Source organism: Amblyraja radiata, chromosome 5 (genome assembly GCF_010909765.2).
Source record: "Amblyraja radiata isolate CabotCenter1 chromosome 5, sAmbRad1.1.pri, whole genome shotgun sequence".
Classification (NCBI taxonomy): Eukaryota; Metazoa; Chordata; class Chondrichthyes; order Rajiformes; family Rajidae; genus Amblyraja; species Amblyraja radiata.
The window spans coordinates 65,353,704-65,380,626 of NC_045960.1; the positions used below are offsets into that span (position 1 = coordinate 65,353,704).

At 43.7% G+C, this 26,923-nt stretch overlaps 1 protein-coding gene across 3 annotated transcripts in view; it reads right to left on the minus strand.

Moving 5' to 3' along the window:
* Nucleotides 1-26,923, minus strand: part of garem2 (GRB2 associated regulator of MAPK1 subtype 2) — a 175,180-nt gene that overhangs the window by 78,049 nt on the left and 70,208 nt on the right. For 2 of the 3 annotated variants that reach the window (XM_033021414.1, XM_033021416.1), the window contains exon 2: nucleotides 24,632-24,772. In XM_033021414.1, the coding sequence (XP_032877305.1) occupies nucleotides 24,632-24,772 (141 nt within the window). Of the gene's footprint in view, nucleotides 1-24,631; nucleotides 24,773-26,923 lie in introns of those variants that run through there. The other variant, XM_033021417.1, reaches the window with a different exon arrangement.

Below are 26,923 nucleotides of genomic sequence, written 5' to 3' on the forward strand. Positions count from 1 at the left end.
TATGGACGAGTTGAACCAATGGACCTGTTTCATTGAATTCCTATTCTCTCCACATACCTCTCAATGTCTTTTGTGTTTAGAAATGTATCCATCTCTTTTTTAAGTATATTCAGTAACTTAGCTATGACAGCCTTCTATGGTAGTAAATTCCACAGGTTCACCACCCTCTGATCAAACAATTTTCTTCTCATTTTAGTCATAAATGTCTCGACCAGTATCATGAGACTCTGACCCCTTAAGGTAAAGTTAGTTTAAGTTGGATAAATCCCTCTGGCACCCTTCCAATTGAGTGTGATCTCAGCGATGTGCAGTTATGGCAGTATTGGGTACACATGCTCATGGTGGTTATCTCCAAACCACACCCATTATGTCTAAACCATGTTAGATACCGAACCCGATATCAATTTCAATGGGCCAGATTGTAGAAATGGCTGGAAGCGATGTCACGGATAAAAACTGGTTCAGTTCAGGCGCGCTTGATGGTGGATTCCTGATCCCATGTCAGCACACTGCCATGTAAAGACATGAAACATGCTGGAGCCAGTATATCTGGCCTCCTACTGCACAACCCTGAGGCTAGGGGTGCTCCACGTTGTACAGCACTGAGGGCTGAAGGCTCATCAAGCACAGCTTGGATAGAATGGATTTGGAGAGGATGTTTCCACTAGTGGGAGAGTCTAGGACCAGAGACCACAGCCTCAGAATAAAAGGATGTACCTTTAGAAAGGACATGAGCAAGAATTTATTTAGTCAGAGGGTGGTGAATCTGTGGAATTCATTACCACAGAAGGCTCTGGAGGCCATCAATGGATATTTTTAAGGCAGAGATTAGTACAAGTGTCAGGGGCTATGGGGAGAAAGCAGGAGAATGGGGTAGAGAGGGGAAAGATAGATCAGCCATGATTGGATGGCAGATTAGATGTGATGGGCCGAATGGCCTCATTCTGCTCCTATAAGTTATAAACATAACTTATGAACCCGGCTGAAGTAAATGGAGTTCACTTCAGTTGGGTAATCAGCTCATATGGAAGAGGAAGTGAAGACCAGTGACAGATTATATTTTACCTTTAATTTCAATGAACTTGCTCAAGTTGAACAAGCTTTTTGAAATGAAAGTGTTTCAAGGACTTAACGTATTTCAATGCTTCCTGAGTCTCTCTGACCCAACAGAAGCAATTTGTGATGCCTGAGATCTAGTGGCGGTTCTTGGAACTTTAGCAGCAGGAACCCGGGGACACTGGGGACTTCCAAGAGCCAAGTGCAACCCCAGGGATCCCACACAAGCCCGATGCGAGGCACCACCCTGGGTGGGAATGGTCCACAGCACAATGTTTCACAGCAAAATGTTACACAAAATATTTATTTGTGAACTAGACTAAGTGGGACCAATTCCAATACACACACACACACACACACACACACACACACACACACACACACACACACACACACACACACACACACACACACACACACACACACACGCACGCACAACACACACACACTCACTCACTCACACACACACCCACATACACTCACACACAGACTGACACACACACACTCACACACACTGACTCACACACAGACACACACACACTCACACACAGACACACACACACTCACACACACACACATACACTCACACTCAGAATCACACTCAGACTCACACACACATTCACACATACACTCACACACTCACACACATACACATATACACACACACACACACATACCCACACACACACACACACACACATACACTCACACACACACCCACACACACCCACACTCACACACATATACACACTCACACTCTCACACACACTCACACACCATATATATGACAGTAAACTTTCTTGAATCTACTCACATGGTTGAGCACGGGGTTTCCGCAGTCAGCGGCACTTCCGCAATCAGCATGACCTCTGCACTTACCGGAAATCACACAATCAGCACGACCTCTGCACTCACCGGAGATTACGCAATCAGCACGACCGGTCCACAAAGCGTAAGTCACGAAATGAGCGGGACTTTTGGACTAAACACAGTCGGACCTAATAAAGCATTTATTCCTTCCAAACACAGTCGGACCTAATAAAGCATTTATTCCTTCCAAACACAGTCGGACCTAATAAAGCATTGCAGTTTCAAGCACAGGCAGGGCAGCAGGCCAAACAACTCATGGCATTGTCATTAAGGGCTAACAAATCATTTATTGCAAGTACATTGCAGACTCACAGTTCAGTTGATTCACAGTTTAGAATGACAGTAGTGCCCTCTCTCTTGCGATCTTGTAGAGTGACTGACTCACATCCAGGCATCCGGGGTTATTATAGGTTTTATAGTCCTGCCCCCCCCCCCCCCCTGAAGCGGCGTTACCTTCATCGCGGTGATTGACTGGCGAGAGGATCAATCAGCTGATCTCAATGTTTTTTAAACACTAATAACTTTTTTATTTTCATTGATGATAAAAATCCTCGGGGCTGGCTCAGCGGAGGGGGACTGAGTAAGATGGCCAAAAATTACAGCGAACCGGGATAGCGTTTTTTCTATATACAGCGCAGACAGGAAGTGGTCAAGATGAGACTTTTAATTATATAGATGATGTAGAGGTCCACGCGTTGTGAAACACTCTGTTTAATAATTAACCGATACAGCCCTGTCACGCGCATCAAGTTAATATTTCACTACTTCTACTACTGCGCTGTCACTCACGAGCACCCAAGTTCCACTCTAACTGCCAATCCTTCGAATTCCAACTGCCGCCTTTGAATTCCAACCGCTTCACGGCCCGCCCCCCTGACTGCGTGATTGGTCACGCGAATGTTCGAGCCCGACCAACGATGGTTCGATACCAAAATGGCTCAGGCCGCCACAATGAATTCAATTACACCAACCATGGCTGCATTGTGTTAATATTTTGCGCAAGAAAATACACTTTGAGGAAAATCAAAATGAAATAATACGCTGGACTTGTTTGTTTTAAATCCATAACAATAATAATAATAATAATATAATAATATCTTTTATTGTCATTGCACATATGTGCAACGAGATTTGGTATGCAGCCTCCATACGATGTCATAACTTAAACAACTAATAACATTTAGATTTAGATACCCCGAGAAACATGGTTTATAAAAAGAACAGTAAAACAGTCAAAACAGTCTAAAGTGCAAATGTGTCTGTGCCAGGTCGATGTGTGACGTGACCATCCGAGGGAGACAGTTCATGGGGGTGGGGGAGGGCACTCAGCAGGGCCAGTTCAGAGCCGCTATAGCTCTGGGGATGAAGCTGTTCCTGAGTCTGGAGGTTCGGGCGTAGAAAGCCTTGTAACATCTGCCGGAAGGTAGTAGTTCGAACAGACTATTACATGGGTGTGAGAAGTCTTTGTGGATGCTGACGGCCTTCCTGAGGCACCGTGTGTAGTAGATGCCCTCCAAGGCTGGTAGCTGTGTCCCAATAATACTCTGCGCTCTGTGGACGATGCGCTGAAGAGCTCTCCTCTCCGCCTCCGTGCAGCTGAGCTACCACACAGAGATGCCATACGTTAATATGCTCTCTGTGGTGCAGCGGTAGAAGGTTGTCAGTAGCTGTTGGGGCAGAGCAGTCTTTTTCAATGTTCTCAGGAAGAACAGTCATTGCTGTGCCTTCTTGACCAGTGCAGCGGTGTTGGTGGACCATGTGAGGTCCTCTGAGATGCGTGTGCCCAGAAACTTAAAGCTGGATACTCTCTCCACACTGTCCCCGTAGATGGAGATTGTGTCGTATTCCCCATTATGTGTCCTCCTGAAGTCAATAATCAGCTCCTTGGTCCTGGAGGTGTTTAGGAACAATTTGTTACGTGAGCACCAGTCCGCCAGGTTCTGCACCTCCGCTCTGTAGATTGTTTCATCACCGTTGGTGATCAGCTCGATCACCGTTGTGTCGTCTGCAAACTTGACGATGGTGTTGGTGTCGAATGCAGGAACACAGTCGTGTGTGAAGAGGGAGTAGAGCATGGGGCTCAGTACACAGCCCTGTGGTGTGCCGGTGCTCAGGGTGATAGTGGAGGAGAGGTGCGGGCCCAGTCTCACTGCCTGCGGTCGCTCCGTCAGAAAATTCAGGATCCAGTCACATATCGGCGAGCTGAGGCCTAGCTGGTGGAGTTTGGTGGTGAGTTTGGTGGGGATGACCGTGTTGAAGGGCATCCTCACGTACGTGCCCTGTCTTTCCAGGTGAGTCCGGACAGTGTGAAGAGCCAGAGAAATGGCATCCCCTGTGGATCTATTTGCCCTTTATGCAAATTGATGAGTCAGGGCAGTAGTCATTCAGGTTGGTGACTTTTGACTTTTTCGGCACCGGCATTATGGTAGCCGTCTTCAGGCACTTGGGGACCGTTGCCAGAGATAGAGACAGGTTAAAGATCCTCATGAATACCTCCGCAAGCTGTACAGCACAGTCCTTTAGTACCCTTCCTTGGGCCTGCAGCCTTGCGTGGATTGATCCTACGCAGAGCGCACTGTACCTCCTGAGTGCTCAGTGTTAAGGCCTGTCCCTCTGCCATGGCCGGGGTTGTTCCACTCCTGGTGGCGTTGCCAGTTTCGAAGCGGGCAAAGAAGGTGTTTAACTCGTTGGCCAGTGTGATATCACCGTGGGGGTAGGCGGTGCTGCTCTTGTAGTCAGTGATGTCCCTGACACCCTGCCAGATGCTTCTGGTGTCCGCGGTATTGAAGTGGTCTTCCACCCTTTGCCTGTGGATGTCTTTGGCCTTTTTTATACCTTTGTTCAGGTTTGACCTGGCAGCACTGTATGCAGAAGTGTCACTGGATTTAAAGGCAATGTTGCGTGCCCTTAGCAGATCCTGAACCTCCTTGTTCATCCACGGTTTCCGGTTTGGGAACATCTTTAACACCGAATAATCAACCATTTAATTCCCACTGGACTAGATTATTTCAAACAATATAAAATAAATCCTATTCAAAAACCAGATGAAAAGTAATTTAATGTGAATAAGTATTCGAATTGCTTTTTCAGGTCCTCTTTCCCGCTGCTCAATAAATGAAGAAATCTATACAATGTACAGATCATTCAGGAACTTGGATTACATACAAGTGGTTCATTTGCAGAATGTTTTCGTGTGCGAATCCAAACTAATACAGCTTGTCAAGTTATACACATTTGGCATCAAATCAGAACTGACCTCATTTACAAATTTCAATTTGTAAATTTTAATCCTTGTCACTTTTAACTTTAACTCTTAATCCTTGTCAATTGGATAATACATGCTTCATGAGATGTATTTCTCACTACAAATACACCACACAGCAGAGGAGAGTGTAGTCGGTGGACATCAATAGACAATAGACAATAGGTGCAGGAGTAGGCCATTCGGCCCTTCGAGCCAGCACCGCCATTCAATGTGATCATGACTGATCGTCTCCAATCAGTACCCTGTTCCTGCCTTCTCCCCATATACCCTGACTCTGCTATTTTTAAGAGCCCTTTCTAGCTCTCTCTTGAAAGCATCCAGAGAACCTGCCTCCACCACTCTCTGAGGCAGAGAATTCCACAGACTCACCACTCTCTGTGAGAAAAAGCGTTTCCTCATCAAGTGGAAACCTAGATTCAGGAATATACGTTTTATTAATTTATGATCGCAAGGGCTGTTTTAAATATTAAATGCCAAGAGCAGGAACTACTGATGCATTTACCATTTTAAAAACAACAGCAAAAATGCCACAGGCATTGCGATACCTGCTCACTGCAGCATTGATTCGCTTACTGCAGCGTTGATTGAGCCTCCCAAAGGCTCCCACAATAATTCTGAAAGCAACTTACAACGACAAGAGTCCAATCGCATGTGTTGCTCAATGAAATATTGGTGTGATTGAGACAAGAGTGTTTAATTGTCCTAAGTACTGAAACAGAACAATTACATTCTCACTTACAGCAGCATAACATGTTTGTAAATACAGTACTGAATAGACATAATAAATAGACCAAAAACAGTTATTAAATTAATTAAAAATGTAAAACAAAACAAAGCCTAAAGTCCCTAATGTAACCAAGAAAGTTTGTAGTTTGGACTTTACTTGGAGTTTGTAGTGTTCAATAGCCTGATGTTTGTTGAGAGGTACCTGAACCTGGACGCGACAACTTCCAGACTTCCACACCTTCTTCCTGAAGGCAGGATTGAAATGAGAGCATGGCCAGGGAGATGCAGATGCTTGATGATGCTGGCTGCCTTTTTAAGGCAGTGCCTCCATTAGATCCCTCCGATGGTAGAGAGGTCAGTACCCGTGATGGACTGGGCAGTGTTCACCACTTTTTGTCATCCCCTATGTTCCTGGACATGCAAGTTGGCGAACCAGTCAATATGTTCTACACCATGGAAGTTCAAGAGATTATTCATCAACATACTGAATCTCCTCAATCTTCTAGAAGGTGTCTCAATGAGCTGGGTCAAGGACAGATCTTCAGTGATAGGCACGTTCAGGAACTTGAAGTTAACTCTCTCCACCACTGATCCATTGATGAAGACAGGTTTGTGAATCTATGACCTTCCTCTCCTCAACTCAACAATCAACTCCTTGGTTTTACTGACGTTGAGAGCAAAGTTGTTGTTCTGGCACCATTCAATCTGACGGACGATCTCTGTCCCTCCTAACTCATCGTTACCCTTAATTTGTCCAACAAAGGTGGCATTGTCAGGGTTAAAGATGGTGTTGGAACCATATCCTGCTTCACGGTTCTGGGTATAGAGTAAACTATCTTTGATCAGTCTGAAGAAGGGTTTCAGCCCGAAACGTTGCCTATTTCCTTCGCTCCATAGATGCTGCTGCACCCGCTGAGTTTCTCCAGCACTTTTCTCTATCTTTGATCGGACTTCACTGGTTTTACCTTGCATTAAGCGTTATGCCCATATCAGGTATCTGTGCACTGTAAATGGCTCAATTGTAATATGTATTGTCTTTCCACTGACTGGTTAGCACACAGCAAAAGCTTTTCACTGTACCTCCATATACGTGACAATAAACTAAACTGAACTGAGTAGAGTAAGGGACTGAGCACACAGCCTTGAGGTGACCCTGTGCTGATGGTTATCAAGGAAGAAATGTTGTTGCCAAGTCATACCAACTATGTTTTGTTAATGAGGAAGTTGAGGATCCAGTTACAAAGAAATATGCAGAGACCTAGTTCCCTGAACTTGAAAATGAATTTGAGTGGATGATTGTGTTGAATGCCGAGCTGTACCTATGAACAATAGCCTAACGCATGTGTTTGTACTGTCCAAGTGGTGTAGTGAGAGCCAGGCATCATCCCCGTTGATCTATTATGGTGGTCGGCAAATTGCAGTGAATCTAGTGAAATTGATTAAGCAAATGAGGGAAATAAAAGGAATCGCTAAAATGATGCCGTAGAATGGTTACATGGTGGGAAATAATATCTTGCCGCAAAGAATCTGTTGGAGGTAATCTGCAGTACGAGAAGCATCTGTAAGTGGAAAGGAATAGTCACCATTTCAGGAAACCAGGATTCGTAGGTGATCTCTTGTTGGGACAGAGGGAGAATGGTAAGGGGCAGGGGACAGTGGGACTCCGGGAATGGCATAAATCAAAGAGATACATCATATAATTTTCATTGCATCTTTTCATAAACTGGCTTAAAGTAATGCAGCAGGGTGTAACATTGTATCCATCATTATCTATTACATTAGACCATCCCATCTTGCGTATTTACACCATGATTTCCAAATATGGTGCCCATTCTACACAACTCCCACATTTTTCTTCATTATTAGAATGGTTAAGGATAATTCTCCACTTCTACTCCAAAAATATGAGACTAAAGGAGGCTCCCAAACCGAAACATCGCCTATCCATATCCTCTAGAGATGCAGCTTACATGCTGAGTTATTCAAGTACTTTGTGTGTTTTCATGAGACTAAAAATTATACAAAATCATGTCAAACTTGGCATGAAAAACAAAACTGACTTGGGCCTGTCTCAACCAAAGATACTGACCACAAAGCTATCCAGACTGCTATCTGGTTTGCTGTTGGCAGCCAAATGCAACAAAAGCAACACATGCATAGAAGTACATTCAAACCAATGCATCAACATTTATTTTCAGGGAGGCAGCAATGGATTTCAAAGCATTCTCAAAATGTGAAACAACCAGCATTATTAAAGTCCCAGATTTCAGCTTCATGAACTTCAACAAATCGAGATCTCAATCTCTCAGAAGGTTTTGCTTCTCAAAACTCTTCAAAGCTGCTGCTACCTCAGGAGGTCCCAAAGACATCCCAAACACCGCTCCGCTGAGGGTTTCTATCCATTGGTGGGCTGCTACTTGCATCTGCTGCATGCCTACGTTTTTCACATGGTCTGAGGGAGAACAAGGTCAGCAGGCATTCAATCCACTGGAAGACTGGTTAACACTTCTCCATACCCATTAGAAGCTTTATTTTAAACCCTCTTCACACCCACAATATTTCCAGCTTTTTAGTCACAAATTCATAATCAAAGAGCGCAGTCTTCACGGAGTCTCAAAGCTTGAGAAAGGAATGATACAAGACTGGGGTCACCATGATTGACGGATCCCGCAAGCGAATATAAAAACAAACTGAGTAACAATGATCCTGATTCAAATATTGAAATCCTTTGAAAACTGAATCTACTGGAGACACCATTCTGGATAAGTAACCAAACAGCATGCAGGACCACTCCAGCTGAGCCAGTGACAGCAAACATTCAGTTGATTAATCTACACTCGGACACAAAATAAAATCCACATTCATCGCCATTATTCTTTGAATGACATAGTTATTACCTTCTACTGCTGCATCAAATCAATTCAACGATTTGGACATAATAAGTAGCTTTAAATTAAAGTTCTCTGACAGTAATTCAAAGCAAAATCATTTATTGAGCCTGGAATGGCTGCTCTTGCCTGATCTGTTATATATATGAAGAATCCCAAAGGGCCTAACTAACAAACAGAGCCTGTGCCAAGACATACAGAAATGTGGGCATCATTATGTCAACAGCAATGAACGGCGTTAAATGTTCTGCTGTTTCTCAGGACTGAGGCTAGTTTTCTTTACAAATGCGATCATCGCTGCTGTTAACCTTGGTTCCCGTTATTATGCCACAGTTCGGTACCAGCACAAGTTATTTTATTTCTAATTTGCTTCAGTAAAAGTATCATGGTTTTAAGGCACCAAAAGTGGTGGTGGGTAGCGACCAGCTTTACCTATTGATCAGCACTAGCAGGCTTACACAACAACTTCCCAACTTCAACCTATCTCACCCTGGCAACAAGGCAATTCAACTCCAGTTCTAAAGACAAACTGCATCAATAACTGTTTCTCTTTCTTGATGCTGCCTGACTTGTTCACTACTTCTAACATTTTTAATTTCTATTTCAACTCTGAGGCCAGTTTCACAGTCCAAATTACTTCACTCTCTATTAAATCTAATGCAAGACTGTGTGGTGTGCAAGATGGAGAATGTTCCCCTGCTACCCGACTTGGAGACATTAGGGTGATTTTCAAGGGAGTTTCCATGACGATCGCAGAATATGAAGAGTACCGCCCACGGTTGGTAAAATTACCTGAAGATTCCACTGTGGGACAAAGATACGCAAGGATTAGAGAAGGCAAACAGCAAATCATTCCAGCAAGATTGCTTTGCTTTCAGGGAAAAGGCACACTATCCTTAAGGTTTAAAAATGTGCTCTTATTTCTTCAGTCTGGCACTCGGGCAGCAAGTTGTTTCTCGGCAGCATGTTTCCCTTTGGCACCTCTAAATCTGCCACATGCATTGATACCTATCCTGAGTGTTTAAGTGGCTTACTCCCAGCCACTTGGTCTGCAGATGCAGAGATGTTCTGGAAAAGATATCCAGAAGCTACAGCACAGGTGGTGGAGCATATAATGCAGCAGCCACCAAGAGGGCAGATTGAAAGAAGCACAGTTTTCTGTTTTTAAGTGGTTTTGAGGCTGTGGGGAGATTGCAGCGCTAAGGAGAGTCAAGATCATTGTAGGATACATTAATAGGATGAGAATTTCTATGTTAATACATTATTGAACTGGGACCCAGAACACGTCAGGGTGTGCAGAAGAAATAACTGTGGAAACAGAGGCTGAGCCTGTCAAGCCAGTGGCAATGCTCCTGTTGTTATTACTGGCACCTCTGGTTAAACATTGGGTAAATGGTTTATAGAATCCAAGCTTTCATGAGGCTTCTAAAACAGCAGCTAGAGGGCATTTTCATGAATGGGGCATTGGCAGGCTAAACTGAACTTATCCAATTGATCCATTTTCAAATCCATTCAGGAACAATGACAGAACAGACAGAATGGCAACAAAATGCAAGACTGGTCCTGCACTAAACTTTAAGCAAAGCTTTAAAAACTGCTTTGTCTGGGGATGAATACCACAAAGAAGCATTTTTCTGAGCTATGATACTTCACACGCAGTAGTAGCAGGGCTGCCAACATTGGGTGAGAGTTGGGAGTGAGAAATGTGCGAGAGACCAAGCCCGAGGGAGCATCGCGACCGGGGGGGGGGGGGGGGTTGGGAGGAGGGTGCCCCCTCCCATTGGTACGGAACATTTGCATTTTTCAGCTTGAAATTGTGCAATATGGTGCATACTGTAGCGAGTCTTATAACTTACACTTGAATGCAATATATATGCTTTAAATTGGATTGGAACGTTTTTGAAAGGGGAGAGGCTGTGCGATCACTGATCACTGGCCTTGGGGGTACCCGGTGAGGGAGTGGAGCAACCGAATGGGGAGAGGGTGTGGAAGAAGGGTAGGAACTTTTTGAAATTTGATGTATTAAAATCATGTTTTAGTGCATTGTAGAAGTATGATTTCAATGTTTTTTGTATGTATTTTTAAGAGGTGACTTTTTAAGGGGTAACTTTATCCACACAAAGGGTGATGGGTGTATGGAACAAGCTGCCAGAGGAGGTAGTTAAGGCAGGGACCATCCCAACATTTAAGAAAAAGTTAGACTGATACATGGATAGGACAGGTTTGGAGGTATGGACCAAAAGCAGGTAGCGTAGCTGGGACATGTTGGCGGGTGTGGGCAAGTTGCACCGAAGGGCCTGTTTTCACACTGTATCACTCTATGACTACATTATACCTCCACCATGCATGAATGCTTCAAAATCAAGTGATCGAATTTTATTGCCATATACTCAAGCATAGAAACATAGAAAATAGGTGCAGGAATAGGCCATTCGGCCCTTCGAGCCAGCACTGCCATTCAATATGATCATGGCTATTCATCTAAAATCAGTACCTCTTTCCTGTTTTTTCCCCATATCCCTTGATGTCGTTAGCCCCAAGAACTAAATGTAACTCTCTCTTGAAAACATCCAGTGAATGGGCCTGCACTGCCTCTGTGGCAGAGAATTCCACAGATTCACAACTCTCTGCGTGAAGAAAGTTTGTCCTTATCTCAGCCCTAACTGCCCCCCCCCCCCCTTTATTTTTAAACTGTGACCCATGGTTCTGAACGCCCCCAACATCGGGAACATTTTTCCTGCAGATACAGTAAGTGAAAATCTAGCAGGCAAGCAGAATGCTTTCTCCAACCCACCCCCATTTGAAGTCCACTACCTTCCACCGTTTCTACCCAGTGCTTGGTACTTCCAGCAGCCACTGGTTGTCCTCCAGGATGCACCGAGCCGTAGCCTGATCCATGCCGGTCACCTGGGCAAATTCGACACAAAGACTCTCTCTCTCTCCCCCCTCTCTTCCGCTCTCTCTCCTCTCAACCCCCCTCTCGCTCTCTCTCTCTCCCTCTATCTCTCCCCTCCCCCTCTCGTTCCCTTCTCTCTCTCTCCTCTCTCCTTCTCTGTCTCTCCTCTCACCCCCTCTCTCTCCCTTCTCCCCCTCTCACTCTCTCCCCTTCCCTCTCTTCTCTATCCCCCCCTCTTTCCCCCCTCTCTTCCCCCCACTTACTCTTGCCCCTCTCTCTTGTCCCCTCTCCTCTCTCTCTCCCCCCTCTCCCCCCTAACTCTCACTCCCCTCTCTTTCCCCTAACTCTCTCTCCCCCTCTCTCTCTCCCCCTCTCTTTCTTCTCTCTCTCCCCCTCTTCTCTCTCCCCTCTCTCCCCCTCGCTTCCCCCCAACCTATTTCTCCCTCCCTCTCTATCTCCCCCTCTCTCTCCCTCTCTACACACTCGCCGGCCCCGGCAAACACTCGTCCGTCCCGGCTCCCCGCATCTGTTCCGGCCGCTGGTTCTGCTCCCATCCCTCCCGCAGCCCCGGCTCTCCAACACCCGCGGACCATGCAGTTTATCCGAGTTTTGACATTTTTGTTGATCACAAAATTTCTCACCACTGAGCGTGAGAAATTTCTGATGAGCGTGAGAGTTTGCTTCAGGGCGTGAGTCTCACGCTCAAAGCGTGAGAGTTGGCAGCCCTGGTAGTAGTGAGGGAAATACTTCCATGATACTTTATTTAGATACAATAGTGGCATCTAAGAAGCTTTGAGATAGACACATGGATATGCAGAAAATGGAAATGCATAAGTACGAGCGAACGATATTGTTTATCCTGGCATCAGACATTGTGGGCTGAAGGGCCTGTTCCTGTGCTGTATTGTTCTATGTTCTATGATTGATTTAGTCAAATCAAGTTTATACCACTAACATTTATCCTGATAAAACTAATCAAGCTTCATTTGAATTCACTTCAAGTAACACATTTTCCTTGTGGATTTTTCATGTTTGCTTTCATGGCACTGAAATGTATAGAAAGATTTAAGCAAAAAATATCATTACAATCATGGAAATTTCATGACACAGAAGGAAACCATTCAAACCATCATCTCTGTGAAAGTTGAAAGGATCTCCTCTGCCCAATTCCCTCAGCAGAGGTCCATTGTCATAGCTCTTGAGGCACATGTCCAGGTGCTGTTTAAATACGATCATAACTGCCTCAGGCAATGAGTTCCAGACCCTGACTACACCTCAGATGAAAAAAATTACTCCTCTCCCATTGAACCTTTTTACTGCTATGTTTAATCCCCACTACCTAATTTTGACTCTTCACAAAGATAGAATGAACCTTCCAACTTTCTCAATTTAAGTCCCTCATAATTTTAAACAGTTCAAATCAGTCTCTCCTCAGTCTCTGCTGTTCCCATGGAAACAACAACAGTCTTTGTAATCTTTCCTTGGAACCACTATTTTCCAGGCCTAGTAGCATCCTCATCAATCTCCTCTCCAGTGCAGTCTCGTGAAACAATTATCAAAACTGTACACAGCGCTCAAACTGTGGTCTAATTAGTGCTGTTAACAATTAGGGCAAGGATACAGTGCTTGTATTTTTTTTATTTGGCTAAGAGTGTACCATATGCCTTTTAAACCACCTTATGCATCTGCTCTGCTATCTAAAGGTACTTTTCCTGGACAACTTGTTACTTCACATGCCTCAATATCTTACTACTTCTTAAGTAAACAAAAAGTGTTGGAGTAACTCTGCAGGTTAGGCAGCATCGGTGGAAGAAATGAATAGACGATGTTTCAGGTCAGGACCTTTCTTCAGACTGAAGACTTACAACTTATTGTCTGGTTCTTTGTCTTGTTGCACATCCCCGGGAACATGCTCTCTAATTCCTTGGTTCAAATTCCATCTGCCATTTTCTTCCCAGCTGGGCAGACAACCTACGTCTGACATTTTCATCCGAATAGTCAACTACACTGCCCTTTATGTAGCACCTGCCAACTCATGTAACAAGCCGCCAACAAAGAGGAAGGCGGTTGAACTTCATTGCCTTCCATCACAGTGAGGAATGTGGAATCCACTGTGGTGGATGTTTATGTTAATTTTTATGTGGCTGTTTGTCTTGTTACGTTTCACTTAGTATGGCTGTATGGTAACTCCAATTTCAATGTGCCTTAACTGGTACTTGTGACAATAAACTGATCTTGAAACCTTCAACACTTCAGTTTCAATCTTTAATAAAAACTTAGTTGCGGAGAACTGAGCTGTATAGAACCCCACTGACGACAGCTTTTCAGTCATTAAAGATCCATCAACCATTACACCTTGCTTCCTGCCATTCAGCCAATGTTGAATGCAGTTTGCCACTCTCAAATAATTTTAATCAAGCTAGTCAGCTACTCAGAACTGCTGTAGCTTTGGGAGCAACAACAGCAGCAGGAGCTTAGCAAGAGATACGACTGATTGGCTCTAGCCCAAGTGGGAGGAGAGAAGTGAGTCAGTGCTGGGAAAACAGTTGAAAACTGAGGAATTTGGTTTGTAAATTGGTAAATCAGGCAATTTATCAGTCAATTTAAGCAAGACTGCTCTTAGCGAGCGGCAGTGAGTGAGCGAAGTGCCCTGTGAAAAAAGTGTGAGTCTTTGGCTCGAGAGGCTTCGGAGAGGAGGCTGCTGAGGAGAGGAGACCACGCAATACGCTTGAGAGGTAGAGACGAAAGAAGGAGATGTCAGGCAAGCTGATTCAGTGCGATGCTTGCAGTATGTGGGAGGTCAAGGACACCGCCGGTGCCTCTGGCTGCTACAAATGCGAGAAGTGCATCCAGGTAGAGCTCCTGAAGGGCCGTGTTGGGGAACTGGAGAAGCAAGTGGATGACCTCCGGTTCGTCCGAGAAACGGAGTCGTTCCTCGACAAGTCCTACAGTACGATTGTTACACCTAAGGTACTGGAAGAGAGAAGGTGGGAGACAGTGAGAACGGGAGGTAAGCATGGAATGCCAACTTCCCCGGGTGTTGTACCTCTTGTGAACAGGTTCACCCACTTAGAAGCTGTCGGGACAGAAGAGGTGTTTACACTGGGCGGCGGACTGGCTTGTGATGCGAATAGGGCTGTTGAGCCAAAACCAAAAAGGCCTAAGGCAGGCAACGCCATTGTAGTGGGAGACTCCATTGTGAGAGGTACGGACAGGGGTTTCTGCGGCAACAGACGGGATGCGAGGATGGTGTGCTGCCTTCCTGGTGCCAGGATCCAGGATGTCACGGACAGAGTGCAGAAAACCCTCAAGGGCGAAGGTGAACATCCGTAAGTGGTAGTGCATGTCGGCACAAACGATGTCGGAAAGAAGGGGATGAATATTCTGCAGCGTGACTTTAGAGAGCTCGGAAAAATGCTGAAAAGCAGGACCTCCAGGGTTGTTATCTCCGGTTTGCTTCCAGTTCCTCGTGCTGGCGAGAGCAGGAACAGGGAGATACGGGACCTGAACGTGTGGCTGAGGAACTGGTGCGCGGGGCAGGGATTTAGATTCTTAGATCACTGGGATCTGTTTTGGGGTAAGGGGGAACTGTACAAAAGGGACGGATTGCATCTTAACAGGTGTGGGACCAGCATTCTGGCAGGCAGGTTTGCCACTGCTACACGGGTGGTTTTAAACTGAATAAGGGGGGTGGGGTGTCAAATGGGATAGTGGAGGATGGAGTTAAAGGGAAAGGGTTTCTTAAATGTGTGAGCGTAGAGACAGAGGGGTGTAAAATGAGGGTAGAAGCAATAGGTAGCAAGGTGAAAAGTAAAAGTGGCAGGCCTGGAAAATCCAGGGCAAAAATCAAAAAGGGCCACTTTTCAGCAAAATTGTATAAGGGGTAAGAGTGTTGTAAAAACAAGCCTGAAGGCTTTGTGTCTCAATGCAAGGAGCATTCGTAATAAGGTGGATGAGTTGAATGTGCAGATAGCTATTAATGACTATGATATAGTTGGGATCACGGAGACATGGCTCCAGGGTGACCAAGGCTGGGAGCTGAACATCCAGGGATATTCAATATTCAGGAGGGATAGAGAGAAAGGAAAAGGAGGTGGGGTAGCGTTGCTGATTAGAGAGGAGATTAACGCAATGGAAAGGAAGGACATTAGTTTGCAGGATGTGGAATCGGTATGGGTAGAGCTGCGAAACACTAAGGGGCAGAAAACGCTGGTGGGTGTTGTGTACAGGCCACCTAACAGTAGTAGTGAAGTTGGAGATGGTATCAAACAGGAAATTAGAAATGCGTGCGACAAAGGCAAAACCGTTATAATGGGTGACTTCAATCTACATATAGATTGGGTGAATCAAATTGGCAGGGGTGCTGAGGAAGAGGATTTTTTGGAATGTATGCGGGATAGTTATCTAAATCAACATGTAGAGGAACCAACGAGAGAGCAGGCTATTTTAGACTGGGTATTGAGTAATGAGGAAGGGTTAGTTAGCAGTCTTGTTGTACGTGCCCCCTTGGGCAAGAGTGACCATAATATGGTTGAGTTCTTCATTAGGATGGAGAGTGACATTGTTAATTCAGAAACAATGGTTCTGAACTTAAAGAAAGGTAACTTTGAGGGTATGAGACGTGAATTGGCCAAGATTGACTGGCAATTAATTCTAAAAGGGTTGACGGTGGATATGCAATGGAAGACATTTAAAGACTGCATGGATGAACTACAAAAATTGTTCATCCCAGTTTGGCAAAAGAATAAATCAGGGAAGGTAGTGCATCCGTGGATAACAAGGGAAATTAGGGATAGTATCAAAGCGAAGGATGATGCGTACAAATTAGCCAGAAAAAGCAGCATACCGGAGGACTGGGAGAAATTCAGAGACCAGCAGAGGAGGACAAAGGGCTTAATTAGGAAAGGAAAATAGATTATGAAAGAAAACTGGCAGGGAACATAAAAACTGACTGCAAAAGTTTTTATAGATATGTGAAAAGAAAGAGATTAGTTAAAACAAATGTAGGTCCCTTGCAGTCAGAAACAGGCGAGTTGATCATGGGGAACAAGGATATGGCGGACCAATTGAATAACTACTTTGGTTCCGTCTTCACTAAGGAAGACATAAATAATCTGCCGGAAATAGCAGGGGACCGCGGGTCAAAGGAGTTGGAGGAATTGAGTGAAATCCAGGTTAGCCGGGAAGTGGTGTTGGATAAATTAAATGGATTAAAGGCCGATAAATCCCCAGGGCTAGATAGGCTGCATCCCAGAGTACTTAAGGAAGTAGCTCCAGAAATAGTGGATGCATTAGTAATAATCTTTCAAAACTCTTTAGATTCTGGAGTAGTTCCTGAGGATTGGCGGGTAGCAAACGCAACCCCACTTTTTAAGAAGGGAGGGAGAGAGAAAACGGGGAATTACAGACCAGTTAGTCTAACATCGGTAGTGGGGAAACTGCTAGAGTCAGTTATTAAAGATGGGATAGCAGCACAAAAGGATTTGAGTATAGGAGCAGGGAGGTTCTACTGCAGTTGTACAGGGTCTTGGTGAGACCACACCTGGAGTATTGCGTACAGTTTTGGTCTCCAAATCTGAGGAAGGACATTATTGCCATAGAGGGAGTGCAGAGAAGGTTCACCAGACTGATTCCTGGGATGTCAGGACTGTCTTATGAAGAAAGACTGGATAGACTTGGTTATACTCTCTAGAATTTAGGAGATTGAGAGGGGATCTTATAGAAACTTACAAAATTCTTTAGGGGTTGGACAGGCTAGATGCAGGAAGATTGCTCCCGATGTTGGGGAAGTCCAGGACAAGGGGTCACAGCTTAAGGATAAGGGGGAAATCCTTTAAAACCGAGATGAGAAGAACTTTTTTCACACAGAGAGTGGTGAATCTCTGGAACTCCCTGCCACAGAGGGTAGTCGAGGCCAGTTCATTGGCTATATTTAAGAGGGAGTTAGATGTGGCCCTTGTGGCTAAGGGGATCAGAGGGTATGGAGAGAAGGCAGGTACGGGATACTGAGTTGGATGATCAGCCATGATCATATTGAATGGAGGTGCAGGCTCGAAGGGCCGAATGGCCTACTCCTGCACCTAATTTCTATGTTTCTATGTTTCTATGTTTCTATGTCAGACACGAACATCCCTTAAAGATCCCTGCTCAGTGTTCTTGAACAATTTGTGCCTTTTCACAAGAATATTTACCTTGCCCCTAAGAACTGACTTCACTAAATTGCTCATCCCTACACGTAGTCTAACTGGTTTATCTTGATGCGGTATAGCACTTCTACTTTTTAAAAATAATGGTATCATTTTAGCTGTCCTCCAATCATCTGGTGACCAGTATGCATTGAAAATCAAAGCTCACTGCCTCTGCAATTTTCTCCCTTCTTACACAAGGCTATTAAAAATAGACAGTGTATTTCAACTGGTGCTCGCAATCTATCATACCCACTCAAACTTCTTATTGTGCAATGTTTATCCCATCTAATATTGCACACCATTACAATATCAGCACCATCACACTTTTTATGAGGACATCTGCAGATTATGCAAATGAAAGTAAGCATGCAGGGACAACAGGCAGTGAAGAAAGCAAATGGCATGTTGGCCTTCATAACAAGAGGAGGAGTATAGGAGCAAAGAGGTCCTTCTGCAGTTGTACAGGGTCCTAGTGAGACCACACCTGGAGTATTGTGTGCAGTTTTGGTCCCCTAATTCCCAGGCTGGCAGGACTGTCATATGCTGAGAGAATGGAGCGGCTGGGCTTGTATACTCTGGAGTTTAGAAGGATGGGAGGATATCTTATTGAAACATGTAAGATTATTAAGGGTTTGGACCAGCTAGAGGCAGGAAACATGTTCCCGATGTTGGGGGAGTCCAGCACCAGGGGCCACAGTTTAAGAATAAGGGGTAAGCCATTTAGAACAGAGATGAGGAAACACTTTTTCACACCGAGAGTTGTGAGTCTGTGGAATTTTCTGCCTCAGAGAGCGGTGGAGGCCGGTTCTCTGGATACTTTCAAGAGAGAGCGAGATAGGGCTCTTAAAGATAGCGGAGTCAGGGGATATGGGGAGAAGGCAAGAACGGGGTACTGATTGGGGATGATCAGCCATAATCACATTGAATGGCGGTGCTGGCTCGAAGGGCCGAATGGCCTACTCCTGCTCCTATTGTCTATTATTCATTAGGAATCTTACCACATCTCTCACCTCCACACAAGCCTTGGTCTTTTAGATGTTTAGTTATAAACTGACATTTAATGTGCTTAAATATATCTTTGGAATTCCTTACTTTTCTTCTCAATAATTTTTTTCCAGGCCCTTTCTTTGTTTTGGGTGTACACCAATCCCTTTTCTAAAAATAATCCCTCTCTTTGTTCTCTTATGACATTGTTAGGGTTTCCTTTTATCTTGCTGCTCTTTTTTATGATTGCGTTTTTCTTTGCCGCCCATCTCTTCTACGTTCACATTTGCTTCCAAGACTTTGTGTTGACTGTCATTTACTCGCTGAGCCCCATCTGAGTCAGGATGTAAAAGTGCCCATTGATAATGGGAACCTCTGTGAATAAGAAATTAAATGATCCAAAACTAAATTGGCCTGGTTATCAGTATTTAACAGAACAAATTCTCCAGTTATTGATAAAAAAAATAATAGAAGGGATATAGCCAATATGAAATTAACTCTACATTAGAATTATTTCATTGTTGTCATAGCAATAGGGTGCAAAAGAAGATCACAAGGAAGTTTCCTGGATTAGAGGGTATTAGTTACAAGGAGACGTTGGACAAACTGGGATTGTTTTTTCTAGATCAAAAGTGAATGAGGGCTGACCAGATGGAAGTATGTAAGATTGGGGTAAAATTAGGAAATCAATGCCGTTTTCCCAGGGTGAAATGTCAAATGTTACATGGCATTGGTTAAAGGTGAAAGGGGAAGGGTAGCTTAAAGGAGATTTGCAAGGTAAGTTTAATTTTTAGGCAGAGTCTTAAATGCCTGGAAAGTGCTGCCAGGGAGGGTGGTAGAATCAGTTACAATAGCAATGTTTAGGAGGCATTTAGACAGACATGAAAAGGCAGGGAATAGAGGGATATGGACCATGTGCAGCAGAGGGGATTAGTTTAGATTAGCGTGATTATCTGTGTTGAAGATCCTATTTCTGGGCTGCACAATTCTATGTTCTGTTGTTGTAGTAAGGAGCTCAACACTGAACATGTACTGCCTCTGTAGCATTCACATCTACTTGCTCAGAAAGCCACAGGATCTTGGATAGATAAAATATAGAACGTCTTTTTCATATTTTCTTCAGAAATTTCTAAGAGATAATTTCTGTTAGACTGCAATGATTCTGTCTTTTCGAAATGTTAATCTCAAAACAAAGGATTACTACTCATAGTACACTCACCATTACTTGGGAAAGTGAAATTGAACATTTATTTGTCAAAGCCTAAATCTGGGGGAAAAAAAGTCATGGAAATTCACAGTAGGAAAGGAATGCCCAATTTCCTTACAAAACATTGAAAAGAGAAAATTACTTTGTAAAGTTCTTAGTCAAGGCAGCAGTATCAATCTGTTTAAATAGATAATTTGTTCTGCATGCTTGTGGCTCCTTTTCATAGCCAGTGGTTGCTATAGATGCTACACAGAATAACTGAGCCACATCACAGTGGTTTGACAGAAATTACATTTTTGCTATTGGCATTAGTATTGGAACAAGTTTATTGTCAAGTGTTCTGAGATACTGGGAAAATGTTTGTTTTGCGTGCTCTCCAGGCAAATCATACATACACTACTATATCATGTAGTGCATGAGAAAATAAACAAAGTGCAGAATATATAGAAACATAGAAAATAGGTGCAGGAGCAGGCCTTTCGAGCCAATCTGATCATGGCTGGTCATTCAAAATCAGTACCTCGTTCCTGCTTTTCCCCCCATATCCCTTGCTTCAGTTAGCCCCAAGATCTATATCTGACTCTCTCTTAAACATCCAGTGAATTGGCATCCACTGCCTTCTGTGGCAGAGAATTCCCCAGATTCACAACTCTCTGTGTGAAAAGATTTTTTCCTCATCTCAGTCCTAAATGGCCTACCCCTTATTCTTAAACTGTGACCCCTGGTTCTGGACTCCCCCAACATCGGGGACATTTTTCCTGCATCTCACCCGTCCAATCCCTTAAGAATTTTATATGCTGTCCAAACCCTTAAGAATTTTATAGTGTCACTGCTACATACAAAATGCAGCCACAAAAAGTCCAAGAACGGCAGGAGTTAGAATGGAAGATTGGGAATTGCTGCCAAACATCTGAGAGGTCCATGAAACTACAGATGCTGAAACCTTGAGCAAAAAGCAAAATGCTGGATGAACTTAGTGGGCTTCAGCAGCATCTTTGGGACGCATGGTTAGACGACGTTTCTGGTCGAGACCCTTCTTCAGATTGATGGAGAAAAGCCGACGGGGGTGGGGTAAAGCCTGGCATTTGTGATCGTTAGATAAAGGTGAGGGGATGTGATTGGCAGATGGGTGGAGTAGGTGACAACGACTAAAGATGAAATGGAGACAGAAGGGTGTCATATAAAGAACAAAGCTGGTGTGGCATGTAAAGCCAACGGGAGGGATTTGGATGGACTGTTTTGTTTAGCTAAGAGATAGAATATGGGAAAAGGCTCTTCCACCCACCGAGTCCGCACCAACCAGCGATCACCTCTTGCACACTGGCACTATCCTACACATTAGGGACAATTTATATTTTTGACCAAAGCCAATTAACCTACAAACCTGTACATCTTTGGAGTGTGGGAGGAAACCAGAGTACCTGGGGGAAACCCACGCGGTCACAGGGAGAACGTACAAACTGTACAGACAACACTCATAGTCAGGATCAAAGCTGGGTCTCTGGCGCTTTCGGGCAGCAACCAACCGCTGCGCCACAGACTATCCCCCTCCCATGTTCGCTCCATACCCATATCACTCTCTCTGTATTTGCATTTAACACATCCTCTTCTCTCCTTATTTGACATCCTTTTGTCTCCTTTTCAACTCTCATCTTTGTCATTTTCTCCACCCATTGGCCAATCAATCTCATCTCTCCTATATCCACCTATCCCTTGCCATGGTTTGTCCCACAACATCTCTCCTTCCTAGTATCCTCCTTCCGACCACAGCAGTCTTAGAGTCCCAACCCGAAACATAATTTGTCCACCTCCACCGCCCCCCACAGATACAGCCTGGCCTGCTGAGTTCCTCCATCGCTTTCCTTTTTGTATATGGGAGGCCCATTCAAGAGTTTGATAACAGCGGGGAATAAACTATTCCTGAATCCGTTGGTATGTGCTTTTAGGCTTTTGTATCTTCTGCCCTACGGGAGAGGGGAGAAGGGAGAACAACAGGGGTGCGTGGCTTTGATAATGTTGGCTGATTTTCCGTGGCAATGTGAAGTACAGATGTAGACAATGGGGAGGGGGGGGGCTACATCCACAACTCTCTGCAGTTTCTGGAGTTCTTGGGCAGAGGGGTTGCCATGCTAAACTGTGATGAATCCATAAAGAAACATTTATAGAAATTGGTAGGTGTCACTGGAGACATGCTAAATTTCCTTCACCTTTCTGGGGCAGCAGAGGTGTGGGAGTGCTTCCTTGGCCATTGATCAGTCATTTGGCTGGGACAAGTCGTTGATGATACTTACAGCTAGGAACTTGAAGCTCTCAACCGTCTCCTCTTCAGCACCATTGAAAGGAAATTTCACTCTTTAGGATGACATTTTTTTCAGGGACTATCACTATCTCGACCAATTGCCATTGGACTCAGAGCAACATGCTGGAATTACAATGCAATTTTTGGCAAGCAAGCTTTTCAGCTGTGGATAACATTGATTCTTATGGTCAATGCAAAATGCAAAGAATCAAATATCTCTGACATTTCTCCACTTGTTACTTTCTTCTTGATTGTGCACCAGTGACCTTATTTTGCAAGAACCAAACATCCACTATAAACACAACACTCCCACAGCTGTTTGGTGTAAAACACACTAACATCCCGTGCAGGCTTCTCAATTATGTAACTCCATACAGTATGGAGCAGGACACGAAGATGCTTTATTGCACATATCAACTTCCATGTTTTTTCAAGCTATTACAGTACTTGTTAATAATTAGAATTTTTTTTGGTATAATGTTCTGAAAAATAAAGAACCTGCAGACTCATAAAATCGGAAATAAAATAGATAATGTTCAGCAGTTGTGGGAGCATCTGCAGAGAGAGTAACAGAGTTGGTGTTTCATTACACCTCAATGATTGAAATGTTCATTCTGCTCTCTCCACATTTGCTTCCTGAAATATTGGTTTTCCACCATTTTGTGCTTCTAACTGCACTTTTTTCTAAAACCTTATATATGTGCACAATAGGCTTCAGAGCTGTAATAGCAGTTTCTCTGAGCCACTTTCCACCCAAAAAATGTCACTAATTTATTGAAGAATAAGAACAAGTGCTTCTTGCTTCCAAAATGACGCCCAACACAGGCAACTATTTGTGTGCCAGCCACAGAAGCAGATCTACAAACTCATATTACAATCGCTCTGCACCCTTAAATCTCTATTCCTACAGCAACATTTCTTACTTTAACTATGATCTTTTTAAATTCCGTACTTCGACGCCCGGCACCTGCAGACATAGAAGCCTAGAAACATAGAAAATAGGTGCAGGAGTAGGCCATTCGGCCCTTCGAGCCTGCACCGCCATTCAATATGATCATGGCTGATCATCCAACTCAGTATCCTGTACCTGCCTTCTCTCCATACCCCCTGATCCCTTTTCACAGTTTAAGGATAAGGGGGAAATCTTTTAGGACCGAGATGAGAAAAACATTTTTCACACAGAGAGTGGTGAATCTCTGGAATTCTCTGCCACAAAAGGTAGTTGAGGCCAGCTCATTGGCTATATTTAAGAGGGAGTTAGATGTGGCCCTTGTGGCTAAAGGGATCAGGGGGTATGGAGAGAAGGCAGGTACAGGATACTGAGTTGGATGATCAGCCATGATCATATTGAATGGCGGTGCAGGCTCGAAGGGCCGAATGGCCTACTCCTGCACCTAATTTCTATGTTTCTATGTTTAGCCACAAGGGCCACATCTAACTCCCTCTTAAATATAGCCAATGAACTGGCCTCAACTACCTTCTGTGGCAGAGAATTCCAGAGATTCACCACTCTCTGTGTGAAAAAGACCAACCGCTTCAACTCCTGGCGCTGCGAGAACTCGAGCAGCGAGGCCCACTGCGAATTTACCTCTTTGATGACCCTTGGACTATCCTTGATCGGACTCTGCTGGTTTACCTTGCACTAAATGTTATTCATCATGGAACTTCTACGCTGTAAATGGATCGATTGTAATGTATTGCCTTTCTGCTGACAAGTTAGCACGCAACAAAAGCTTTTCACTGTACCTCCTCACAGGCGACAATAAACTAAACTGAAACTAACTGAGTATGCTTGTGAAATATTGTCAGGAATTTGCAAATATCATAATTTGCTTAGATCAAATATTGCATTGTCCAGCCTTAGCTTGGAGCAGAGCATTCCAAAGGTCGATATTATCCACTCAGGTGAACCAAGATTGTTTTTATGATGCAATTCATCTGCACATCACTGTTTTACGTAAAATATTTGTTCATTCTTTGATAGAAAAGGCTTCAACATTATACCTGTTCCAATCAAATGCCATTGTACTACATGACACCTGGTGATGAATTCAGCAAATGAAGATTGAGTGGCAAGTGATAGAGCCAGAAAGGGATGTGCCACACTTTCTTTATTTCCTGAATCACAACAAACAAAAAAAAACATTACATTTGCTGAGTAGGAAATTAATCTAAGCTCCAACAACATGATGTATACATATTCACACACAAAAGTAGAAAGCAGCGATGTTCAAGTTGTTCACCCAATTTACCTAGGTATTGTAAAGGGATGTCGATTTTTGGTCCAATAACATAGTGGCCTTCCTCCAAGCTGTGAGCTGTCACTGTGGTCCACTGCCGACATGAGTGGATTAGGAGTAGATCGTGTTCAGTTAATCCTTCTACGTATTCTCCTGTAAAACAGAACAAGGAAAGAGTTGAGTTAAGTCATGATACAACAATTTGGATTAAATAATTAAATAGGTAGACATTTAGCAAAACTATTTAGTATCACAGACTCAGAACGAAAGGAAAAGGGAGAGAAAGGGAAACAAAGGTAAGGACAGATGTCCAGGCATCCATCACAATGCTGATATAAACTGAATACAGTTTGGAATATGCCACAAACCATGGGAATACCATTAATCAATGGAATCCATTACCTCAATCCACCACATCTCTACAAACCTCCTTCAGCCCCCATGTCTCTGCTTTTCTGAACCTGGTCTTTCTCTCTGCTCCATTTTAATGCAATACTCTCTTAAACTCAATGATCCTCTCCTTTTCCCTTTGATACAAATTTAACCATGCTCACCACCCTCCCTAAAACCCAGCGTTTCAGTCACCACTTTCCGATCTTTCTCTGTTTAATCTAGTTTATTTTTTATTGTCACGTATACCTAGATACAGTGAAAAGCTTTTTGATGCACGCTGTCCAGTCAACGAAAGGACAATGCATGCTCAGTGCCCGATTTCTCCCTCCTGTCATTCAAAGATGCTTTAACAAAATACATCGGTAATACATTGATCAAAGTACAAAATGCACAAATCCAATGCACAATGTGAGGAACATTCAAGCTGCGGATAAAAGCATTTTGCATAATGATTATTATTTCAATCTCTACCCTCCACCATCATGGTTCAAAATTGTGTTCGTTTCTGAAGTATTCCTGCTGAATCTTTACTGCAGTTCATGAGTTTTCTAATTCAATCCTTGGAAGGACACAAGAGTCACATGCAAAAGGATTATTAAACTCTGTCATCTAATCTGCCATGTCCAGGAGGAATAGATGTCGAATGCAAAAAATCTATCCTTGAATTTACTTAAATAAGAAATTCACCTTTTCTCTTCCTTTCCCCACTGGTTTCCATCTGCCCTATCGAGTTCCGCCCATCACAAATCAGACTCTATCCCAACACACTGCTATATATTTACTTTTGTGGTTTCTTCTCAGTGCTGATACAGTGTCCTGACCTGAAATGTCGACAGAGCTTTTGTTTCCACAGATGCTGGTTTTTGGGTCTCAACCTGAAATGCCAACACAGAGCTTTTGCTGTCTCTGCCTACATTCCTTGTCCAGCCCCCTCCCCTGACAACAGTCTGAAGAAGGGTCTCGACCCGAAACATTGCCAATTCCTTCTCTCCATAGATGCTGCCTCACCCACTGAGTTACTCCAGCATTTTGTCTATCTTCCAGCATTCTGTTCTTTTGGCCGCAGACTTTTGTTTCCCTCGGTGATTGAGATGCAAGGTATAGCGCTAGCCAGGTGTGCAGGTGTGGTACATTCTGTAGATGGAACAAGCTGCTTAGCTGATCTTCTGTTTAAAATCACAGTGAGCCATTGTTTCAATGCTTGAAAGAGCCAAAGCTATTTGAAATGACAGAATGCAGGAATCTGTAATTTTACTGCATGATAGCTGACCTCAGGAAGCTTCAAATCAGAGATTAGGCGGCCAAGCTATGCAGGCACTGCTGAAGAACTTTACAGAAAGGAGAATAATCTCGGCCCCCAGAAATAATGACAGCATTCACATCAGGCTCCATGAGTCCTACCTCTGCAGACTCAACATATCAGCCTTGTGCCATACTTTCAATGTTATCTGATATGTCCAAAATGCTTATATTTGCCCCAATTAGAAATAATGATCAAGGTTAAAAATCCAGAAAGTGAAAAACAGGATAAAATAATACAATGTGTATTTAGATTTATTTCCCGAATTTAATCCACAATTTTACTCATGGCTCACAGGAGTCTGAAGTTTAAATCTCAATGCAAATTCTTCTTTGGTACCTCATCATACATAGTCACAAAGTGCTGGTGTAACTCTGCGGGTCAGGCAGCATCTCTGGAGAAAAGGAATAGGTGGCGTTTCGGGTCGAGACAATTCATCAGATTACATCTTCAGTGTAAACCAACATTTGCAGTACCTTCTTACGTACAGCTCAACTTACTCCCAGTTCAACAATTCTCTGTACCTTTGTTCAGTTATAGTAATCTACTGCAGATGTACAATGCTGCAAGAACCTTTAGTTGGTCCAACTAAGATCCTTGTTAGTGTTCTT